This window comes from Aulonocara stuartgranti (genome assembly GCF_965226115.1).
Source record: "Aulonocara stuartgranti genome assembly, chromosome: 6".
NCBI classification, from domain to species: Eukaryota; Metazoa; Chordata; class Actinopteri; order Cichliformes; family Cichlidae; genus Aulonocara; species Aulonocara stuartgranti.
This window is the reverse complement of record NC_138944.1, coordinates 14,037,501-14,058,113: the sequence shown is the minus strand read 5'-3', so window position 1 is coordinate 14,058,113 and position 20,613 is coordinate 14,037,501. Positions and strand designations below refer to the sequence as shown.

The following is a 20,613-nucleotide window of genomic DNA, read 5'->3' as shown; positions in this document are numbered from 1 at the left end:
TTGAAAAAAAGGGGCACCGTGGACCGCTTTCTGCGACTAAGATTAAAGGACGTGCAGACACGGAGATACTAAGGACCCTGAAAAGGATCCTGACCCAGATGAATTATATTGCATTATAAAGAGAGGTGATTTTTAATAGTTTACCCCCACTGAACAATGGCAACACACTACATTTTCAGCCCAAAGAAAACATTATAATCTTCATTAAGCCTGGGTTTGTTGTTTGATTTTTCTGTCTTCAGTCATAGTTATTATCGTATTATTATTATTATTTTTTAAATCAAGTACTATTACTACTAGTACTAATATGATACCCATAAAAACAGTAATGAAAATAAATATCACAACTACACAGAAACTTACAAAAACAACAATCAGGCAAATATTTACAATAGTAAATTTCTGCATTACTCGCACAATACCGATTGATGTTTTAAATATCATACTTATTGCCAGTATGCAGTAATTATGAACCGACTTATTTTTAAAGGAAAGAACAAAAATACTTAGGCCCTTTTCAATAAAAGCTCCGCACGCGGTCTGCACAGCTGCGGGCGGAGACTAAATAATTCATTTAAAAAAAGGCTTCACAGTATTATCGACTGACTGCTTTCTGTTGCTCAGGTGAACAAAAACACTTTTTGTGATTTTACCCCCCTTTTTTTGTCAGTTTATCTGTTCATTTAACCATTCAAACGAACTGAAATGTTCGATTTAAATATGATATGATGCAGATGAAATGTTTCCCCACTAGGAAATGCAAATACACCGCTGAATGCAAATCAAAGACTCGGTAGTCCACTCCTGAGATCTAACTCTGAAAAGGTTGCATGAGCAGTTATGTTAGATTGGATTTTCTGCATGCTGCAGGTAGTAGTTTTTATTTTGGTTTTTAAGGTATGTGTTAGGATATAGCAAACAACCTCTTACACACGCACTCTAATTAAGAGAGAGAGAGAAAGAGAGAGGGAGCGAAAGGGCTTTTATTTTGAAGGGACAGAAAGGAAGCAGTCCTTCTCAATGTAGCTAGCCTGTCCGCGTGCACCTCTGTCAGTGGAGCAACCCAGTGGTGTCGACAGGCAGGGAAAGCCCTCACTGACTGTAAGTACAGTGTCTCCGGTGAAGACCGCCGCTCCGCACTCTTCCGCCGCGACATTGAGGGCTGCGCGTCTGAACGGACTGAAAACCACCCCGAGACAACAACGCAAAGCTGTTGCATTGTATCTTTTCGTTTTTAGGGGGACATGGCTGATGTAAGTTTGAACGAGTCGTCCTCCGCGGACGTCGCAAATAGGTTTGCTCGGAAAGGTGCCCTGAGGCAAAAGAACGTCCACGAGGTCAAGAACCATAAATTCATAGCCAGGTTCTTCAAGCAGCCGACTTTCTGCAGCCACTGCACGGACTTCATCTGGTAAGCTCTTCCGTTACCCACCTCCACCCCCTGCCTGACTGCAGCCTGTTGCATATTGGATAACTTCAGTCGAGAGCCTACACTCTGCTCGATGATGTAACACAACTACAGGCTAACTTTTCCCTTCATAATCCTGCGATCCATGCACCTCCTAAAGACTTTCCTACTAGTGGAGAGTCAGCGCAGGAGCACTAACGTCGTCATAACCCTTCCTAGCAGCTCCAAGCTTCTCCAAGGATCCCAGTCTGTTGTATTATTGTCAGACCTCTCGCATTTTCATGTTTGTGTTGTCTACTAATGTTGCATTTTCTGTATTAATCTGTTAACCTTCCAACTGGGAGAGTTCTTAATAAGAAACGTAGTTAAAGCGTCTTTTTGGTCCCAGTAAACCTCTGTGAGGACAACGTCAAAGCTGCAGCACATTCCTGCAAGGCAGAAACAACTTCAATGAAAACTGTGCCAAAAGCTTCCCATTGCTGCTGTACCAGCCAAGACTGGACCTGTTTGAAGTGCTCTGATGAGTAACAGGTTCCCCCTTCCTGGCACCCACTGTAGTTGGCCTGTTCGAATTTTCAATTTTAAGCTGCTAGGGATTTTTTTTAACTTGAAGCAGCTCAAACGCTGGTTCTGAGATCTGCAATTAATTGCCAGAGTGAGCCAGTATGGAAAAGCACTTCATCTACTCTACGTAGACTGATTTATGCATGTCCTGTTTTGCTGAAACACACTGGTGTAGAGGCACAGATTATTATCTCTCTGTTGCATTTGTGTTTTCTTAATTTGTGGCTCATGAGGAGAAATGCATTTGGATAACATGACGAAACACAAGTTTCCAAATGCTGTAAATTGTCTGATTCCATCTATATACACTAGGCGGTTCCAGTCTGTGCAGCAGGTCTTTAATTGCATTATGTTACTGTCCTAAAAAGCGTTCGTTTTCACATTTTATGCCGTATCTTAAATGTAAGAGGAGGAAACTTGCAGACAGCTTTGCAGAGTTAAACTGCTCCTCTCTTGTTAGTGGGTGTGTCTTCCAAGACCTTTTTTTCTGTGTAAAGCTAGTATAGCACTGACAGCTTTACACAATGACCTATGTTCAACCAAGCGCCACTCCTTAGTGCAAAGCACAAGCTCCACATAACCATAATTATTAAGGCAAACAGCTTGTTGCTTTTCTTTATGAGGTCAAAGCTTCCCTGTGAGGGCTTTGATTGATGAGGATTTCTGTAATGACATTGTGATTAACCACAGAACATGTCAGCAGAAGAACAAACTCAGTATGGGCACAAAGGATCTGCACACCTAACCATTACACCGGCGTGATTCTAGAGGACTGTGATTCACTCCAATTCAGCCACACGAGCCTCAGTTCAGTTGCAGTTGGCCTTTCAGTTTGTTTGAAAGGTGCTGGATTGGGTTGAGGTCAGGGCTCCTCAAGGTCACTCAAGCTTATCCACACCATAGACAGAGAAATACTTCTTAATAGGCAATGAATGCTTTCAGGAAAACATGAAATCCCAAGAACTGTGCAATGCTCTTCCTTAATAGTCATGGAAAACATGAGACACGTGGGTCCCTGGATTGAATGAATGCGTGTACAGTACGTGTGTGTGCAGGTGAATGAATGGATTTACTGTGCACACGTGTTTGAAAGAGTGTGAGCACGAGCAACTGTTCAATCCGTCCTTCTTTCTTTTCACAGGGGGTTTGGAAAACAAGGATTCCAGTGCCAAGGTAAAAAGCAAAACTTATTCATGTGTGAGGCCTTCAATTAAAATGTGTGTGTAAGAGAGACATGTACATGTTAAACTTTGATTTAGGACTATTTTGTCATTCTGTAGAAAAAAAATGGTGTTCTTTGTCTGTCAAGTCTGCAATTAATTTATTCTGATGCTGTTTCTCGAATCATCACATTTAGGGTTGATACATTTTTGTCACTTTTCCATGCATTTTGCTGCACTAGCTCCATCTCATACGTGCAACTACAAGAGAAAATGACTGAATGCCTGTGAATGCAATTACTGCTTATTCTGCTGTTTTATATATTTGGAAGCTTTAGATAAAAGCAGTGTTTTGCTGTTTGATAGCCATGCTTTTGATACCTGTGGCACCAGGTGTATCCGTCGAGTTTAAAGTAATCAAAGTAATGACTGAAGTTTGGTGTGACATTTAAAGACTTATTATTATCAAGTTAAATGAAACTTCATCCTATAAAAACAGGCTTATCAGAAGTAGGGCTGCCACAAACGATTATTTTGATAGTCGACTAGTCACCGATTATTTTTGCGATTAGTCGACTAATCAGATCATCATCCACTGGACGTAAAACGTACAGCTTATTGCACCAGCAGCATCTGCTCTTATATAACTATCATTAGCTTACAGCTTTAAGTGTTTCAGGTATGTGCTAACTAAAAATAAAGACAAGATGATAGTTTATTCAATTTTATTGAAATTTGCAGATTGTTTCGGTGAAGTTTAATAATCTCCTTGCTATCTAAAATATAACAGGACACCGGAGTAAATTCTCGAGCATCTCACACTTCTGATAATCAGTTGTCTGCTTGACGTTTATTCAGCTGTGTAAAAACTATAACTTTAGTCTCAGCCAAACAGATTTACTCAGGAACAAATAAAATACTAAAAAAAGCCAAACAATAACATTTTAAGTTATCTAAGTGACTCATATGTCATGTTTAACCTGAGAGAGAAAGACGGCGGTGGGTTTGAAAACTATTAGCCGGGAGTCCGGTGTTCTCACGGCTCTAGTTAGCCTAGCCCCCGGCTAGCTATCGAGCTAGTGGGTAACAGACGTCTCCGACAACGTCGGAGCGCTTTTGAAAATATGTGGTGTCTTGATAAACTGAGCAGATATTTGAGGTTTACACAGCTACATTCTCGCCTGAAATATGTTAAACGTTTATTTTGTGACCCAGAACGAATAATAAGAGTAATATTAAAACTAACTAGCTGCCGCCATTGTTGGAAACTGAGCTGGGCTGCGCTATGAATTCTGGGACACAGCTTCTTCTTCTTCGGGGTTTAACGGCAGCTGGCATCCTTGTACATGCAGTGCTGCCATCTTCTGTTTCAGTCCGTTACTACACTCTTAAATCCTACTACTTATTCCTGCGTCTTTTGTGATCTTACAAAGCTTCAAACGACGCGTCGACTATGAAATCAGTCGTCGACGATTTTGATAGTCGACGTAATCGTGACTAGTCGACTAATCGTGGCAGCCCTAATCAGAAGTAGGGAAATTGGAGTAAACAAAGTGTGCTGAGCCGTAAATGTGCTATCTTAAAACAGAATCTAAACAATGACGTGTAAAGCAGGTTAGGGAAACAGAAAGTGAAAGAGAGTGGACAGGGATAGGGAGGAGATGCAAAGTGGGAAAAATGTGGACAGTTTTCTTGTTAACTGCTGTTTTTAGCTTTAGCAAGCACATAGTCTCTGAATTCCTCATCTAATTTGGAAAATCTGTGGACTTGCCAAAGCATTAGTTTGGCTGTAATTGCCCGGGTAGCAGGACAGATGATGTCCAACGAGATCTGGTTGGAGAAGTGAGCGAATCGTCCTAGCAGGTCAGACTCTGTCTTTTTACACTTAGGCCACCTCGCAGCAGTGAGAGGGCCGGGGCTGTGGGCCCTCCTTGCTCTCCCACTGACAGATCACTAACCAGAGTGTGTGTATCTCTGCTGCCTTCTCCCGCCCAGATTAGACAAAACACTGAGGAAGGGTTTCCATTACAGTCGTGCCATGAGCTTTCATGTTTTAATGGCGTTCTGCGTACTGCGCTCCCCCCACTGCCACAGAGAGAGTGGTGTTGGAGGAGAAAATAGCCTCATTCCTGAAGAAGGGAGTAATAATGTCAGTCTTCTAGTCTGAGGCTCAGAAGGGCTTCTTCTCCAGTGTTTGTTGTGTTGAAACAATTGTAAAACCTTAGCATTCGAGAAAGGATGGTTCAAATAAAACAGAGGCTTTAGACTAGATATAGGTAGATGCCTTTATCAGCTTTTTTTAGATTGATTTTTTTGTTCAAAAAATGAAAACAACACATCACATGTTGTTTTCGATATCGCACGGTGCTAATTTATAATCGGCGTCTGCGACCGAGATGCAGCGCAGGTGGATTTTGTCTGCGTTGCTTTGCTGATGCATTTGCTTGGTTGCAGTTTTTGTCTGTGCAGCCTTTGTTGTTGCATTGCTAAATTACTGCATCAAAACCACCAACTATTCATGAACTAACTGCAGGATGTGCGTCGTTCACGGAGACAGAAGACGCTCTTTCAGTGGGAAACTTAAAGATAAACACTTTGTCACATCGAGTGTTTAATCTCAATGATTCATAGACTACTCTCCTGAGAGTGTCAGGGAGAATGAGACACACAGGGGTTTTAAGTGAATCACAGCTCATCTTACTTATAAATGTAGATGGTTCATAGTGCCGTTAAGGGCGTATGGTATGTCTGGTTAACGTTTGCGCATAGGAACATGCGTATTAGCCCGTGTCTACATGGAAAACCATGTTTGACCCGTGGGCACGGCTGCCAGCAACCTCACACCCACTCTTCTATGTGATCGCCTCTCACACAAGTGAGATGTTGCCTGTTCTCAAGCTTTGCTCCTACTTGAGAACAGGCTCGGTAATGAGTCACTCTAAGGTGTCAGAGTGTTGATAGCCTAACATGTTTTTGCATAACCTGACATTATCGTCAGCGTGTCCGCGAGCCCCCTCCTCTGCTTTCACAGCAAGTTGCCATTTTCCTCCTGCCTCATTGTTACTGTCGCAGCTTCTGATGCAGGCGATGATAAACTCAGGGGTGGAAGGCCATCGCGTACACTCACGAAACACGAGCACAAATGATGCGCTGCAGCTTTTCTCTTCCCCGCTCAACACTGGCCGCACCTTTGTTATTCTATCATAAATCCAAGTGTGGACCTTTTAAATAAATTATGAGTCCGTCTCATCAAGACGGAGGTGATTGGTTACGCTGCAGCCAGTCAAAGAGAGAAAGGTCCCTACTTTCTAACATCTGCTTAGCCATCAAATATTAAACTTAAGCTTCTGTAAAATGGGGGTCAAGTCCTCCAGCAGGGGCAGCGAGCCTCTCGCTGACTACTTGAAGATGACAAAATGATGAACTGGAGAGTGGCATTTCTATAACAAGAGTGACATTTAATTTTCAACCGAGTAAATGTCCCTTTGCTAAGAATAGGCCGGGCTCCACTGTATTACATCATCAAGTGTAGTTTATGTGTTGAGATTTTGCGTCATATATTTAAGCTCAGTGAATATGTTTATTTTTGCATGTATTCCTTTTTTTTTTTTTAACATTTTAAGATTAAAAGATAGAGCTCATAACAGTTTGGTCAGTTGGTGTCTCTGAACTAAACACTGACAAATATACATGAATCAATTTGATTACTGCAAAAGCCGTTTACAATAATGATTAATGAGCATCCCAGCTTGGGCTTTGGAATTGTGCTTTTTATTGATAAATTTATTAGGTACAAAAATAATTGGCAGGTTTACTATTAGTATACACTCACTGGACAGTTTATAAGGTGTACCTCTTCAAGAGTGGAGCAGTTAAGATAGGCAGGAAAAAGGGGAAGACACACAGCAAATGGCAGCAGGTCAGTCTCAAACCCAGGCTGCTGCACTCTGGTCATGTGGCATATGGTCGCCTACTCACCCACTGAGCTAAACTGGGGCCCCGTTCAACTGATTCTGAAAGCCAACGTCTAATCAACCAATCGCATGGCAGCAACTCAGTGCACCTAGCTGTGTAGTTGTGGTCAGGATGATCTGCTAAAGTTTAAATTGAGCATCAAAATGGGAAAAAGGGTGATTTAAGTGACTTTGAATGTTTTGTGCTTATTGGTGTCAGAAACTGCTGATCTGCTGAGATTTTCCTGCACAACCATCTCCAGATGGTCCGAAAGAGAGAAAACATCCACTGAGTGTCAAATCTCTGGGTGCAAATTCCTTGTTGATATCTGAAGTCAAAGAAAAATGCCCAGACTGCTGAACGGACAGCGATAGTAACTCACATAATCACTCTTTACAATCAAGGTATGCAGAAGAGTATCTCTGAATGTACAGCATGTTGAATCTAGTAGTTTTGGTACAGCTGTAGACAAACACAGCAGGTGCCACTCCCATCAGCTAACAACAGGAAACTGAGGAAATTCACCAAAATTGAGCAATAGAAGTTTGGAAAAACGTTGCCTAGTCTGATCAGTTGCTTTGAGCACAACAAACGATCCTCCGTAGTCGTCACTCAGAACATCTCAGAACATCAGAGCACCCTTGGCATGTGGCAGGTTGCCATCATGGATGTGCAGCTGGCAAATTTGCAGCGGCTTTGTGATATAATCATGTGAGTATGGGCCAAAATATATGAAGAATGTTTTCCAGCACCTTGTTGAATCTGTGCCATGAAGAATTAAAGCACCTCTGAGTTCAGAAAGGGGTCGACGACTACTACAGTTGCAGAGTGCGAACTATCCAGTGAGTGTCTGTTTGTTAATTCGTCCTAATGATGCCACATGTTAAACTTCAGCGTGTGGAAATAATACTCAAGGGAAGCTATTAACATGTTTGACTTCATACAAAACAACACAGTTTATTTTGAACACAAATGTCTGTGGTCACATGTGTAAAGAAGAAAAATCAGATCTCTCAATGTGACACTTGAAATAAAATACTGAAGGAAAGTTAATGTTGTGGAAACAAACAAGCCTATCAGTAACCACCTTTCTAGATGGTATCTGCATTGTGAACAATCTGTCTGTCATCTTCTGGCTACTTTTCCTGCGGAGTCTTATTTCAAGCTCCTGGCCTGCTGTCGTTGTGCAGCAGCGCAGCTCAAATCACTATTTAGACGACGCTGTAATGCAGTCAGGCCGTTCGTACTCGTGTCACTCAGCTCATTTACTGTTCAGACCTTGTTAACCTCACACTGTCTCTGGAAATCTTGAAACTTGAGGTTTTTTTGGAGGATTATTTTCAGGATTTATTATTTTCACCTCTTGATTTGCCAAGGTTTAATCTGATGGTTTGCTATTTTGCTTAGTTATACTGAGCTGTAGAAAAATCCTCCTAAGTATTTGGGGAACAGGTGCTTTCTTCAAGGGCACCTGTGTGACACTTTATGAAATCAAACAGTGCCATTTCAAAGTTCTGCCTCTAGTGGAGATTTCAAAGGAAGGTGTCGATGGAATTATAAGGCCATTACTCCCTGCCAGTGTAAGCCGAAACACAAAGCCATAACAGTCTCACAGTATCGATCCTATTTTAGATTTTTATTAATAACAAGCTTTTGAGTCCATCTAGTGCTGCTAATGCTTGGTTTTGTCCGCTTTGACAGATATGAAGCAGGAAATTGTTACTCAGATCTCAAAAACATGTGCTCAAAAATTGATGTTCTTTCCTGGCCTTTGTGTAAAATGGCAGCAAATGCAAAATCAATTGAATAATACGCGTAAACTTCCTGTCTGTACTGGCTTTAATATAAACAGGGCTGTTTGAAGCTACAGCTGAGCAACAACTAAAACGTCGGTTGAGTAGAAGGCAGAGCGAAAAAGAAAGATTAACTGAAAACCAGGAGGTCTCCTTGTTATTCACGCAGGGTATTCCTGTGATGTAGTGATGGCTGTCTTGTTTTCATCTTCCCACACTGGTCGTAATGCAGATGATTTCTGGAGTGCTGAGGCAGCTGATGGATATGTTCTCACATAATGGTTTCTTGAAGATGACCTGTGAGGTCGGCTTTTTTTTTTTATTATACAATTAAATTTTAAGCCAGGCTCGGTATTGCACTACGGGAATCACCCTCTGGTGTGCTGTTGTAGAGCAGGGGTGTTAAACATATGGCCCTGGGGCCAGAATTGGCCAGCAGAGGACTCCAGTCTGGCCCACTGGACACCTTTGGAAAATATAAAGGAGGGGGATAGACTTTGATTTTTTTCACTGTATTTTCATTGTTTTAAAGTTATGTGTATGTGGCCCACAGTGTAGAATGAGTTTGACATGCCTGTTGCAGAGAAACCCACATTCCTAAGAGGAAGCAGTGCACAACGCGCAGCCATACGTGCATTTATAAAATGAGATTACTTATTGCAGGGATTACGTTAATCAGCCTTGTTGCTTCTTTGATGGTGAAGTGTTGGATCTCGCTTTGATAGATAAAGAAAGATCATAAAGTTTGCAAACGTCTTCATTTCTGTAACTGCGTTGATGTGCAGTCACTTTGTTAGTCTTGGGCTGCTCACTGTTTATTTAGAATATCCTTGTCCACACCCAGCGTCATCCTAATAAGGTGTTGACAGTCCGTGGAAAGTCCACGGGCTCCTTTCAGGATGCTTGGTGCATGTATTCTTATGCTCAGCTGCTCAAACAGCACATTTCTTAGTTGTTTTCTGCTCCTATATCATTTAGTACAGAGATTCCAGCATCAGTATTAGTGTCAGTGTTCAAAAGAAAAGGCAGAGTGTGTGCAGATAACTTATTTAAACCCTTCTCTCGGATTCATTATATATTGCTGGGTAGCCAACACTTTCGATTATATACTGCAAGTGTTGGCTAATGATGGCAAATTGTCCAACATGGACATAAAAGCACAGGCATTAAGAGCAGGAAGCCAGCATTTAAGGGTGCCATTTCTGTTGAGTGGCAGATTAGGGCTTCGTAGTGAGAGGAATGCATTGGCTCGTGCTTTTACTTCTCCAGGGGGGCCTGTAATAAACTCCATCTTTTTTCATGAATGGTATGAGAGTTTATTACAATCTTAACCTCAGGTGGTCTGAACACTAATGCATGCCTAGGTGAGTAATGCTCTTTGCAGCTAAATGATTTTAAAAACAGGGATGTCTGCTGTATAATAGTGAAGCCAGAGGCACAAGATATTACAAATATAATATAATCTCTAAAAATCCACACCAGTCATTTATTTAATATGCAGAAGTGAAACAGCTTATTTTTTTGCAAGCACTGTGCTCAGCTTGGTCTCTTAAATGCAATGCAATTATAATAATTTAGTCTTGTAAAAGCAATGAGTAGAAATTACCAAGGGTTTAAAATCCTCACTGAGTGTCCCTTGAAATACTAATCCATGGACCTCCTGGTAAGTGCCTCTTCAGATTGTGGGCATGGAAAAATAAATTAATAATTTTAATGACAAAATTAGTAGTTATTGCAGTTTTCTCCTCCAGTTTTCCCCAAGCACCTTTTTTTTTTAATCTAAAAAAAAAGCTAATAAATATGGAGCAAGACAGAAAGAAAAACACAGAGCGCGGGCATTATTTTCTAATTCTAACCATTAAAGATCTGAAGATCATTTTGGTCCTGATGATGATGAGCCACGAAACCCTCGTGGTGTCGAGTTTCTTATGTAGCATCAGTTTCAGTCAGGGCTTTGGACACACAGACCACTCTGCAACATCTGTTGCTTTATCTCCGCTGCCATAGTGGTCGTGCCTTTGTTTGCACCTTCATCTCTCTGATTTTTTCCTGTCCTCTAAAGCAGCGGTATACTTAGAACAAAGAGGCAGATCAATTGCTTACAGCTTTGATGAATTATCTGTAGCAAAACACCGCCAGCTTTCTTTGTTTCTTTCTCGTCGTCTCTCGTCTTTCTACCCGTTTGCTGGTTTCTCTGTTTGCCCTCTGTCACAAAGCTGCCCTATATTTCACCCTGTGTCCTGACCCAGGCCCTGGGGTTTCTCCTTTAAGGACACTGCCTTTCTTCATTTCTTTCAGCACAAACGCACTCTCGCATATCCATTTCTTTTATCTCCTCCTGGCAAACAGGGGAAATATTCAGTTTCTGGTTATTGAAGGGTGTTTGTTTGATACACTGCAGGTTTGTGCTGTCAGGAATAGGATGTCCTAACTGCAACCTTGATACTATTTTGGCCCAGAGTTAGAGATAGAGAAAAATACAAGATTCAGAGATCCTTTGAGCAGAGCAGAGCAGAGCAGAGCAGAGGCAGCGTGGCATATGTGTGTGTGTGTGTGTGTGTGCATCTGTCTATGAGATGCAGAGGGAAAGGGCAGAGTTCAGGTTTGGCTATATTTAGAGTTGTTCCTTGGTCCCCTGAAGATATACAGTGCTATGCAAAGCATTGGATCTGTTTATAGGATGCTTGTTCTTTTGATATCTTTTTGGATTACATAAGGGCTTTAACTAGGAATGCACACATGTTGTGCAGATGTTATCAACCTAATGATTTCACTCAGGATATTGTTCTTATGCAAACTTGGGTCATTGTGGCAGTGTGTTTTTTTTTTTTTTTTTCTTTTTCAGATTCTGCGTGTTTGCTCAAAATAAAACAAACACAAGCACAAATGTTCCTTCATTACAGGAGATTTACTATTTTGAATAGTTTCAAGTTGTTGATTATTTCTATCTGTTAGAGAATTCACAAACAGTTCAATAAGGAGAGATCATTTGGAAGAACTGAACGTGAGACTGAGAAATTAATCTGTTAATTATGAGGCAATTAAACGTCAATGACCCGTCATGGCAGAACGAACTTCCAGCTGTGATAGGATTTAGGACAGGTCTCCCTGGAATCTAGATGTTGGTGGTGGTGAACATGAAGAGTGAGGCTTGGATGGAGCTCTAGGTGCCTTGGTGAGGTGGAGATGGCAAGGTGGTGTGTTGCAGGAATGAGATTTTGAAAGGGAGAATGATGGAGAGCACAGAATGAATGCAGAGTGGAGGCTGATTGGCTCAAAGAGGGCGGGCGAGCAGATGATTGGACTACAGTAACGATGTCAGTGTTGAAACAGACAGCGTGGGAAAGTGGTAGTGATGCAGTGAACAGCCAAGCAGGCAGATGACTGATTACAGATCTTCCGTATTAAACTTATGCATAAGAATCATTATATGCATGAGAATCATTATATGCATAAGAATCATTATATGCTATAAGAACCTACAAGCGAGTACTTAAACCTGTGTAAGACTGAGCCACACTAGTCGATCAATTATGGTTAAAAATAACTAGAAAGGAGGGAGACAGTGCAGTAAATTGGTAAGCTTCAACAAATGAAAGACTACATCTGCTAAGCTGTAGCAGATGTAGTCTTAATTTGCTGGATGCAGAGCAAAGACGTGAATCATATGAAATATGTTTTATTGTTTTGTGTGGTGTCTATACTTAGATTAATCAAAAATGTAAAAATATACAAAAGTAGACAAAATGCATTCTGTTAAAAGTTCCAGATCTTAAATCTACACTATTAGCTGCAGATCTGGCTTTTGACCAGAGCCACTTGCGAATAGGAAGCATGTATCTCGATAAAACAAGCGCAATATCAACCGTAGACTGTATTTAAAAGACTTAATGCAACTCAGTGCAGGTTAGCTTTTTCGACCTATGTTTGGATGAAAGCTTGGAGCACCAACAGTACACAAATTGAGTTAAACAATCAAACCTTCCACAGAGTTCTTATGAAGGGGGGAAAAATCCACAGAGACCAAAACCATTTTGATGCAAACATGCTTTTTGACCCTGTAAGGTTGGACATGTTAACATGGGGATCTATGAGGATCGACTTGCTTGTGGAGCCAGCATCGAGTGAGCTCTTGCAGTTTTTTTGCACATCTCCTTGTTAAGTTTATTTTTCAGCAGTTGCCACTTGGTATCAACCAGTAAAATCCCTTCACCAATACTGATGAGGCCAAGAGGTCCAACATAAGGAATGATATCTGTATAATTTAACCTGGTGCATGTCGAGGGATGCAGGGAGTGATATTTCTTTTTTGACAGTTGCCATGATAAGAAATTCCAGTAATTACCCAGGAGGAGTCATGCTCGACTCATGTGTAAAAGGCTGAAAACCTTTTCTTGTAAGATCATGTCACGGTGATTTAAGTTGTCTGCTCCGTTGCTTCAATTGAAATTTGACTGGAGTCAATGAGGTACCGAATTAACCCTCATTTTGGAAGAAAGTCAACAGATGCAATCACTCATGTCAAACACGAGAAAATACAATCCTGGGCATGACATCATTGCACTGGTTGCAGCTAGTGGCATATGAAAAATAAAAAGCGATGAAAACACTCAGATGCATGTAACTCCCAAGAAAATATGTAAAAGCCACACTTTTTGGTCTTGCTCCCTGCAGTCATTCCAGCCTTTGCTGGAATCACAGGCAATGTGCTGGACAAACAGGAGCAGCAGGCAGTAAAAATAAGGTGTTAAATTAAAGTTAACGCTATGTACCTAAGTCCATCATCTGTCTTCTTAACTGCACCTCCAATTCAGGGCTACAGAGAGGCTGGAACCTGTCCCAGATGTCTAATGCTTAATTTATGGTTTGATTGTGTCAGTTTCAAGAGGTATTTGCCTACCGTGAGCCTATGGAGAGGGGTATTAAACCAAGGGAAAATTTGCTCTGGTGTAGTGCTCCAAAAACTGTAATTTACCCATGAAATGGACACTTAACCCAATACCTGCGCCAAAGAGAAAAAGTCACAATGTGCACAAAGTTAATAGCATTTTACACTGTGCTCATTGTGTCAGAAGCTTATAAATCAATAAATCACATTTACAGCATCTTATCAAATTGTGAGAAACCCAGAGGATCTTGATTAAAGTCTGCGGTCATGTAAACCTTTTAGTCAAATGCCCGCCTGTCTATTAGAAATGTTTTGAATAATGGGATAAGTCGAATTCAGTGTTGAAAAACCTTAGCAAGTGTATTGGAGAAGCTTAAATGTGAATAAAGGGCGCTTCAGATATACACACTATATATTTGTCTTTAAGACAGAATTGAATACAGTTTTAGTGATGCTCTAAATGGTCAAGTGGAGCTGCTGGCTTGTGAATGTTTGGGTAATTTAGATTTCCCTGAAAGCCTCTCACCTCACCTTACGTTTCCTTTTAGACTAATCCATCATGACAGCCTGCATTATTTATCACCTTAATTCCCATTATGCATTTGGGGGAAATGCTGTGTTGTGCTGCATAGTTCTAATGTGTTTGGTGCTGAATAAGGTAATGTTTGTCAGATTTGTCATCCTGTAGGGACTGTGTTGGAATATGTTAATCCCAGTGCTTACAATACGGATTTATTATAAATATTGCTTTTAAAGTCAACATTGATGTTCAGTCAAAAATGTCAGTGTTTTAAATACCGTTTTGATGATTGTTGTTCCCTTGCGGCAGTGTTTCACAACTCTGAAGTGGATTAGGTTCCCTTCCTGGCTTTCATGGAGATTTTTGTGTACACGTTGCTGCAACAATGCTCATCATTTCTGGACAGGATAGCTCCTAAACAGAGAGAAATGCATCCTCTGACACCTGCATGTCATGAGATAATAGGCTCCTGTTCAGTTCCTGATTGCATGCTGGTGCCCATTATGTAGCCCAAATCTGTCCCACAGTTTGATAAGGGGATTTGAGGGCAGGAAGGGGACCGACTGAGCAATTGCAGGTGGGATGACGTCCATGTTCCTGCTGTCACGCTTACGTCATGAGAGAGTTCACCTGGGAATGAAGCTATGGCTGCGAGGCATAGCAGAGCTTTGCTGACTTTCTGGTTATGTGCTCTTGCATGTTGAGTCAGATCCTGGATTTGAATAGGTACCTTTCTGCCATTAGCCCTAACTGTCAACCTCTAATACTAACTGTTACGGCCCTAGCAGGGCCTCCTCCTGAAGGTGCCTGTGTGGGCGTGTCCCACCACCTCTTCTGCCTGAGGTGCCACCTTTCCCTGTTACACAGCTGACTCACATCAGTAATTAAAAGTATTTAAGCCCAGGGAAAGGTGAGCTCTGGGCCAGAGTGCCATGAGTGTGGTTACAGCTAGTGAGCTGAGTGTGTTTGTGAGTGGTTACAGCTAATGAGCTGTGTTATTGTGGTTTGCAGCTAGTGAGCTGCTCTCTTTCTTTTTGGCTTACATTTTACTTTATTGACCACGCCTGAGTTTTGTTTGTTTTCTTAAATGGTGATAGCGGCTTGTCCGTCTTTTTTAGTTGAGCTACTTTAATAAAACTCTTTGATTTAACCCTTTTGCCTCCTTGACTCCTTTTTCTAACCCGGTCACTTTTTGTTACTCCCCCCTCACCGCCTAGACCCCTCAGGGGAACGTAACACTAACTAAGCTTTGATCATCAGTGATGTCAGTTCTGTGATTGTGCTATGTCTGTAATCCGTAACAGAAAATGTCGTTGTAATGATGAGGTGTTTTGTTATTGGTTCAGCAACTAAAGCAGTAAATTGTATTTTATTTTAGGTAATAGCCAACACTTTTCTGGGCACAGTTGCACTTTATTCAGTACTCTGCACTTAAAAATGTTTTCACATTAGGAAGCATAAACTTGCATGAGATCTCTTGAATGTTTATTGATTGTTGAGCATTTTGGTGGTTGGTGTGGTTATGTCTTCCGGGCACTTGGGTGGCTGCTCAGTGCCTGGTGGAGGCAATGTTAGCCATGAGTATAATTGATTAAAGTGTGGTTAAAAAGTGTGGGTAAATGTATTTGTGCAATCTATTGTGGGTGGGTGTTTGATTTTAGTGATTTTTTTTTTTTCTGAGGGTCGAGGCCACTAGTGTTTTTGAGCCCTGCCATGTTGAGCTCTGTACATGAGTACTGTGCATGATGGATAAAAATAATAAAATTTGGTAAAACCTGCCATCACCCGCAATCATTGTAGCTTATCTGCTTGATCATTTGCTCTTTATAGTAGTTCATGTTGCTTTGGAATAATAATATTTCACATGTTGGGGCAAGTAACACATTTTGTAGCTGAAACTGTCAAAAGTGTATCTGCCCTCGCCTACAACAGAATCAACATTGCTCAGCTTTTGTTTTAGGCAAGAAAAAATCTGAATGAATTTTCATAAAAGTGGCACGAACTCAATCTTTGGAACACCGAGTGAGTCAGACTTGGCCTTGAGCCTCAGTTTGTCTGTACTGCTGCATGGTCGGACATTTGTTTGTATGCCCATGTAGAGTTAGGTAAAAGAATGGACTGCCAGCACCTTTGTGTTACTGCGTCTGCTCTGTTTGCTCGGGCACCTCGATCTCGTACAAGAGGAAGCGTTTGGCAGCTCAGTCGTAAATGGACTCAAGTTGAGAGCATGCAGATACCGCATGGTGAGCCAAAGTCTCAGAATCTCAGCTGTAGAGTGAGTCCCTCATTTGGCTGGATATAATTGATATTTATTGCTAGTTTTATGAGACTTGTCTTTGGTAATGTGCAACTTGTGACAGCTGCAAAAACAGCCGTTAAACATGTGACTCAGTTTATTATAAGAAAAACACAAGGGTTCCCATAATTAATACAGAATTGTGTTATTTTTAACTCTCTGCTTTGCAATCGTGCATGAAGCAATCCACCATAGAAGACACTGAGAATATTTCTGCACTTACCGTCCTCTGAATTTTATGAGATCATGCAATGAAAGCTACACTCCATTATACATTACAAATAAGGACTACGACTCCCTTTTTGCTTTCCTGGAAGGACTTCATTTACTGATGCTGGTATTGTGTTCACTGTAGCATGTTGCTCTCGCTGCCTTCGTCATCAGTGATGTAAACAGTAAATGTGCACGAATCCAGTGTATCCATCCATACTTTGAGAGTGCAACACTATGCTGTAGTTTGACCTATTAAACAGACCTCTGATGGCTTAAGTAATGGTCCATTTAGATGATTAAAGCCACTTTCAGATGGTCGACAGTTCTGAGGGGTATAATTGTATCATAGGTGCTTAATGGGAGCTTAACTGTAGCTTTTACTTGAATGAAACACTCAGACAGACCGTTTATATTTGTGAATGAGACCACCTGTTGCTCTGTCATTTGCTCGTAGGAAGTGTGCCTGCTTACTGGGATTAACTTTTAGGCTGGATGTGAGCAGCAGGGAACAGTCCTTCTCGGTCCTTCTGAATCAATGCTGTAATATCAACAAGTCACAAATCCCACATCTGTCTGTACACAAAGTAGGCCTCTGCAGGCTGCAGTACTTTAAGCTGAATCATCTGCCTTGCCATTTAGCACAGTTGGCTTCTGCAGTTAAATAAAACCCTCAGTTTTAGTGTGTTGCTTTACATCAAAGGCTACTGATCTTCGGGGGTCAACATCTAAGGTCCAGGCACTCTTAGGGGTTATTGATCAGGGCTGGTTTTAATTTCTTTGCCGATCTATAACTGCAAGTTGGGAAGAATTTACAGTTTAACCGATAGAATTCGTTCCATCAGCTTCAAAAGCATAGTTTGACATAAGGGAATGAAGAAATTGAAATAGAAAATGCTCTTTCTTTTGAAAATAAATAAGAAAAATTGTGAAAGGTAATTGATTATTCCAATATGACCAACTGAGAAAGGAATGCCTTCAGGTCTGGCTCATTTGTAAAAATATCACATATTCAATCACAAACAGCGATTTCCTGTTTTCTTGTAATGGGTGTGGTGTGTGTGTATATGGAAAGTCCAGTGTGTAAATATAAGGAGTCAATGTGGGTAAAGCCTCTCACATTTTTCCTCTCACTATGATGGAGAAACATTTGATTTTAGGACTGAGAGTCTATAATCTTCCCGCCTTCTTTTGTCTTCGGAGTTTGATCTCGATGGCAGCAGAGACACGGAGCTGTAATGCATTTTGCAGCACAGTTTGTGGGCTTGTCAGTCACTCTGTTATTTTTTCTGCCAGGTTTTGCATCTTTGCTTTATTGTTATTTACTGAGTTGGTGAAAAAAAAAAGAAACTCACATCTCCAGAGCCTTATGCAACAGTGAGTAACCGCAAGCAGGATGGAGGCTTAATAAATCAGTCGCACAGACAGATTTTAAACAACAGCTTCCTTTGGCATATCCTGGGGGAGATTGTGAATGAGACATTATGACTCTGTCATTTATTTTCCTTGATTTAGCAGGATTCCATGCTTTTCGACTACCCTTCCCCTGCACAACATAGCAAAACCACCAGATCGCTGCAATCCTTTGCACTGAATTCACCCATGGATTACAGAATACTGAATAATCCCAATGATGACAAATTTTGTTGGGCACTATCTTCTCAGTCATCACCAGATGCCTGAAATTATTTGCACGCACATTCAGTTTGGGTTTAAGTTAAGAGTCATGTAGGCCTGTATGCCAGCATCTGCTTCCTGAATGTGGTGAGTGATGGCTTTCAACTTAATCCACTTCAAGAGCACGTTGCTTGGTCTGTAGCTGTTTTATTGTTCCTCCATAATTTATTCTTACATGTCACATATTGTATCATTTGTTATTTTTGATTTTTCTACTATTCTGGCTTTTTATTTTACTCGTATGGGTCACTAAACGTAAAGCTGAGACATTATATACTTATCCTTCGAAGTTAAAATCATCCTTACAAGTTTTGATGAAAGTCAAAAATTGAAGCAACTTGGAAACACCCAGAAGAAAAAATTGTTTTCTGTTGCAATATTAAAGGATGCAACAGAAATAAATAAAGGAAGGGCTGTTATTAAAAAGTCATCATGCAACAGGATATTTGAATAAACGGTGTATGCCTGTATTATGTCTTCACAGAGATGAGATTCTTAAATGAACCAGCAAAGACAGTCGTGCTCATTCTATCCTACTTGTGGTGAAATTATGGTTCAGCAGTTAGGGTGTGGTCACAGTTCGCTGGCAGTCCTTGGGTGGCCCGTCTACCTGCAGAGAGCGTCTGTTGTCAGTGGAAGCAGTGTGCAAACTGCGGTACAACTGGTCTGTGGGTCACTCTCGCTTGTGCTGTTGATGGTCCGTCAGCCATCTGCAGAGAAGGGCGAAGTTATAATGTATAAAGAGCTGAAGCGAAACTCAACCCTGCAGTTGGGATTTTGGAGGAGTGCATGAGTGCACGTTTCCATTGGGTGTAAACTCCTCTAACTGTCCAAAGGGAAATACATGAGCAAATGGACATAACTGTGGTATGAAAAGATATGCATTACAAGCTTGCCTGGAATGGCTTCATCCAGGCCAGCATACTTTCAGTTTCACTTGTTCCACCTAAAGAGGCATTGCATTTTAAGTGAGTTTACTTGACGCAGTGATATATAATAATCCAATTACATATGCATATGTAGATCAGAAAAATCATTTGTTCCTTCACTGTACTTTAGTGAAATGCAGTGTAAACTTGTATCATGACCTCATACTGGAACTATACCTAGTAAGTCCAGTGTGCTACTGGACCATGAGGATGTTACATTGCAGTCACTAATGGCTGTTAAGCTTTTATTAACAACTGGTAGACTTCCGGTCATTGCGTTAATACGCTTCATCCACATAGCTTTGTGAGTCGAGCACAACGATCATCACAAGGCTTTTGCTAATGGTTCTGGCTAAGTGGCTCTTAACCATCGTCATTATGGCTTTTGATGTTTCCTTGCAAACATTCTGTGATGTCATTCCGAACAATTTCTCTAATCTAGACTTTTTAAAAAAAGATGACGCAAAGTATGCCTTCCCTTTCGTTTCACTATTTCCAAACATGAAATATTAAAACTTGATGTGAAGTGCTACTATGGAAGAAACACACACACACACACACACACACACACACACACACACACCAATTGTTAACTAAAACAGATTTTAAGAGACTCTAATTTACAAAATGTAGGACAAATTTCACAGAAGCTAAGATAATTGTAGTATTCGTGATTTCCTCTTCGCTGGAAGATCATTTGGCAAATTAGTTTTAATTGTGTTAGTTTAGGTTGATAGAGAGTATAGATTGATGAAGAGTGTTCTCATAAATACGTTTATATTTGAATTTTGGATTAGATTTAGTTGCGGTCCTCTCTTATCACCATTAAGTGAAGCATTAAAGTTGCACTACTGCTCAAAATATTCATCTCAGCAATAAATTCAGATAGGTGTGGTCTTAATTTTGTCCTTAAAGACAATAAGATGTGTCATCTCTCAAATTAATGCAGGCTCAGATTAATAAAATATTATTAGGACATAAAGAGTAACACGTACATACTTTTGACATCATCAGACTGTCTGACCTTCTAATTTTCTTTCAATTGAAACTGTGGACGGTTAAAGACCACAGCAGGTTTCAACTCAGCACAAGTTTTGTTGTATTAATAACAACAGGTTGCTAAATAGACTTGGTTTTTATGTCATGCTGTTCAACCACAGCCGCTCATAATGACACCGAGCAACAGCAATGAACTGTTTCAACTCTAGCTGACC

General features: G+C 40.8%; 1 protein-coding gene across 2 annotated transcripts in view; it reads left to right on the top strand.

The window, feature by feature from the left end:
- Positions 1–1,014: 1,014 nt before the first annotated feature.
- prkcaa (protein kinase C, alpha, a) overlaps positions 1,015–20,613 on the top strand; it is a 144,001-nt gene continuing 124,402 nt past the window's right edge. Inside the window, exons 1-3 of one of the 2 annotated variants that reach the window (XM_082536417.1) lie at positions 1,015–1,101; positions 1,239–1,411; positions 3,114–3,145. In XM_082536417.1, the coding sequence (XP_082392543.1) occupies positions 1,245–1,411; positions 3,114–3,145 (199 nt within the window). In that variant the 5' untranslated portion in view covers positions 1,015–1,101; positions 1,239–1,244. Of the gene's footprint in view, positions 1,412–3,113; positions 3,146–20,613 lie in introns of both variants that reach the window. The other variant, XM_082536416.1, reaches the window with a different exon arrangement.